Source organism: Zea mays, chromosome 1 (genome assembly GCF_902167145.1).
Source record: "Zea mays cultivar B73 chromosome 1, Zm-B73-REFERENCE-NAM-5.0, whole genome shotgun sequence".
NCBI lineage: Eukaryota > Viridiplantae > Streptophyta > Magnoliopsida > Poales > Poaceae > Zea > Zea mays.
In genome coordinates, this window is record NC_050096.1 from 297,485,787 (window position 1) to 297,489,705 (window position 3,919).

The 3,919-nt window shown below is 46.4% G+C and overlaps 1 protein-coding gene across 1 annotated transcript; it reads left to right on the plus strand.

Annotated features, from left to right (window-relative positions):
• Window positions 1-223: 223 nt before the first annotated feature.
• Window positions 224-2,279, plus strand: LOC100279743 (uncharacterized). Its single transcript, NM_001152701.1, has 2 exons — window positions 224-554; window positions 1,647-2,279. Exons 1-2 carry the CDS (start codon window positions 374-376, stop codon window positions 2,105-2,107), a joined length of 642 nt encoding a protein of 213 aa, NP_001146173.1. The 5' UTR covers window positions 224-373; the 3' UTR covers window positions 2,108-2,279.
• The last annotated feature ends 1,640 nt before the right edge of the window (window positions 2,280-3,919 follow it).

Genomic DNA, 3,919 nt, shown 5'->3' on the forward strand with positions numbered 1-3,919 from the left:
GCCCAACCACACAAGCAGGCTCATGATCAAGACTTGGGTTCACGGCCAGCTTTTGAGTTTGCTTTACTCAAGGAACATGCATGAGCCAAAACATAGCTAGCACTGGAACAATCCAGCTGCCAGCACTTGACCAAGCAGCACAATCAAAGTCTCTACTCTCTCGCTATAAAATGCATGGTGACGGGTGCACCCAGCGCAGCAGCAGCATCCGTGTGTATAGATCGGCAAGCTAAGCGCGGCTACACATAAATATATTCCTTTCCCTCTCTTGTGCTCTTGGCATCTCGTTGCTTTCGAGCACAAGGTCGTCAGAGGCCAGGTGTGGCAGCTTGGGCAGGAGAGGTCGAGCAGCAGCAGGCCGGTGCAGCTAGCAATGGCGGCCATTATGGGCGTGAAGAAGGGTCTGCTGGTGCTGGCTCTTGGGCTCGCCATGGCCGCTACCTCGTCGGCCGTCATCTACAAGGTCGGCGACACCTCCGGGTGGACCATCCTTGGCAACGTCAACTACACCGACTGGACTTCCAAGAAGAACTTCCGTGTCGGAGACACCATAGGCAAGTTCCATCTTAATAATTAGATCTCTCTTGCTCAAAGCAGCCATCCATTTGTGCTATAGCTACACTTCCTTTTCTTAATTTTTGTCAGTCTTGCTCCAGTTGATCATTTACGTACGTATACACGCTGCACGGTCCTCATATAATCTGCAATCTGCTTCATGCATGTTTACTGAAATTCTTCGTTGATGCAGCAGAAGTAGCATTGGTCACCGTCACTACTTTACAACATGTCCTGCTACCTGTCTTCGCGCGTTTAGATGAAGAGTCTCGCTTTAAGCCTTTAGCCATGGCAATGGCAACGGGAATTCTGCCTTTATGCTCATTGCCTGCTAGATCTGTCGGAGAGCACTGCCTGAACTTCACAGCTCGCTATCTTGTGCATGACTATATATACCATAGATCCAGTCTTAATCTGAGACTCCTTTTTTCCCAGTATTTGCTAATTAAAATCAGGTTGTCTATACTCGATGGATTAGCGTAACCGAGGACCATATGCATGGTTATCATGAAGATATGCTAAAGAAAGGATAGTACCATCAATTGCCGAACTATCATCTAGATGCAACCACCATATGCATGTATATCAGTATACTACTGTCAACACATTAGTTGTAAAGCGAATGAACTTTGGCAAAATTTCAATCATGAGTAGGGTGCAAGCATGTTTTTTTTTGAGAGCATATCCTGTAGGCAAAGGACGTCGGTGTTCCCATGCGCAAAATGCATCTAACTCATCCGTTCTGTATCCAACGGTGTTAATGTGTTATGACATTTTTGCAAATAAGTCCTCCCACGCTCTCCACGTTAGTGTTGTTCATTAAAAAATACCCGGTACACCGTTGGATATTGGACGGATGGGTTGGATACATTTTGCACATGGGAGCACCGGCGTCCTTTGCCTACATGATATGCCCGGCCGCGCGTTTTTTTTCCCCTCATTCCAGTCACTTTTGCTTCTTCTGTTTCTGTTCTTTGCGTGGCCATTGTGGCATCGAAGATCATCACGCGCTACCAAAAAAGAGCACGTCGTCTGTTGTGACGACGAGCGAGCATGAACTGAGCTGATGGAATCGCCGCCCGCGCGTGCAGAGTTCACGTACCCGCCGGGCATCCACAACGTGCTGGAGGTGAAGAAGGCCGACTACGACAGCTGCACCAACTCGACGCCGATCGCCACGCACAGCTCGGGCGACGACAAGATCGTCATCAAGAGCCCCGGCCACCGCTTCTTCATCTGCGGCGTGCCCGGCCACTGCGCCGCGGGCCAGAAGCTCAACGTCCGCGTCCTCAAGACGCGCTCCTCTGACGCCCCTTCCCCGGCGCCCTCCGCGCGCTCAGCAGCAGGCTCGGCGGCGGCGACCCCCAGCCCCACCACCGAGACGACCGGCGCGTCGTCGGCCTCGGGCGGCAGCAGCACGCCCGACGCCACGACCGCGCCTGCGCCCAATGCCAACGGCGCGGGGGTCGGTGCGGCAGGCCACCAGAACGTCGTCGTCGTCGTCGTCGCTATGGCGGTGGCGGCGCTCGCCTCCATGACGATGCTACACTAGCTCACCACTCCCTATCCTACATATTATATATAGTGGTCTCGTGTGCATTTGTCTATATGCGATTTTTTTGGCCATGATGCCTGTGGAGGTTTTCGTTTCTTGTCTCTGTTGTTAGCTGCTGATGTGGTGTGGTCGTGTGGATTATACATATTGTTGAGACGTTGTGTTTTCCTCTGCTTTCTTGTCTCCAACGTTCTTAGTATTTTCCTATTTGACTTGCAACATCCACGGACATCCATTCATATTTGGCTTGAATCCAACAACGACTTGTGTTTAAACTGTGCCACACTTCTACAACAAATCGAGGCTTGTGTTGCCAACAAATGGCGCGAGTGTAAAGCAATGCGTACAGTGCATTTATTTTGTTCAGATAGTTCGTCAGAAATTGGAACAGCACACAATGCAAGCTACAAGAAGCTACTAGCGTGGGAAGATGAAAAATCTTCAGCAAGGTTAATAATAGTTCGTCAGAAATTGGAACAGCACACAATGCAATTGCAGAGCTCAAACTCAGCCCTGATGGCCAAATGCTCAGTGTGGTTTGGACCGAATTGGTCAGCCAATCCTTAATCATCTAGCGCAAAATACTTCACAGGTTTCAGCACACTGTAGATCTCACTGTACACGCCGAGCTGCAATCGACAAGCCAGGGATGAAAAACATAAACAGCACTGGATCTATCTCTACATATATATTCCTGTGAAAATTTAACTTCTATTGGGACTCGAGTATATATGGTGCAAGGTATACCGGATCTCCAAGAACTTTGTATCATCTTGAGGTTCTGATCTTGGTTTTAATTTAATCTTCCATTATCTGGAAAAAGGGTATACCGGATCTGGTGAATGGCATGTGGCCTCTATTGCATAGGCCGCATCAAAGGTGTTATCAGCTATTGGCAGTTTCATGAAGCCCCCCCCCCCCCCCCCCCCCCAATTATCAATGGAAGATAAGACACTAGTGTTTCTTCTCCACTAACCGGAACTAACGAATATAATGAAGAAAACTACCAATGCCAATATACCTTCACAAAGCAGCATTGCTCACTCAAACCAGCTTTAAAAATGAGCTCCTGCAACCAAAAACTAGATGTTTTTTGACAGAGGTAAAGCCGGCTTTTATAGAAAGCGAAAACAAAAAAAAATCTCATATCCATATATGCTATTTTTTTGTATGTCAAAAAGGAAAATAATAAATAAAAACCCTGCACCTTGAGATCTAGTACTCATTGTTGTTCAATCCAGTTATCTGTGCTGAGCTACAATAAACAGAAATAAAAATTCACATATATATCTTTGCATGATTGCAATGAGACTTCATTGCAGATCATTGCCTGAAACTGACAATTTCCTTTTAAGGGCTTGTTCGGTTAGGTCTTAATCCATGTGGATTGAGTGGGATTGGATGGGTTTGAATCCCAAACAAGTCAAACTTCTTATTAATTTTTTCCAATCCCATCAAATCCATGTGTATTGGGAATAACCGAACAAGCCCTAAGGGATGATTTGATGACAAGGAATATTACATTTTTCTGGTTACCAAATCAGCCTTAAAGATCCTCTAATTCCACATCCCACGTCCAAGACCTACAATAAAAGTTTTACTAGCTTGTCATGGATAAGATGCTAAAGACTAAGGAAAAAAGGTCTGATACACTGTTAATGTGACTTATTAACTAGATGTGTTTTGGATGAACTGAGGCAGTGTACAGGTAGTATCAGAGGAAAACGCAAATGTGCCCTAGAGTTTACTTGCAATGTATACCTGTATTTTTTAACAGTACTGAAGCTTAATACTCTATCCATTCCAAAT

Bases quoted from the DNA above. Each gene is read 5' to 3' on its own strand.
- LOC100279743 (NM_001152701.1), top strand. From the start codon at position 374: ATGGCGGCCATTATGGGCGTGAAGAAGGGTCTGCTGGTGCTGGCTCTT. The intron at 555-1,646 runs GCAAGTTCCATC...CCGCGCGTGCAG, and splicing joins CCGTGTCGGAGACACCATAG to AGTTCACGTACCCGCCGGGC.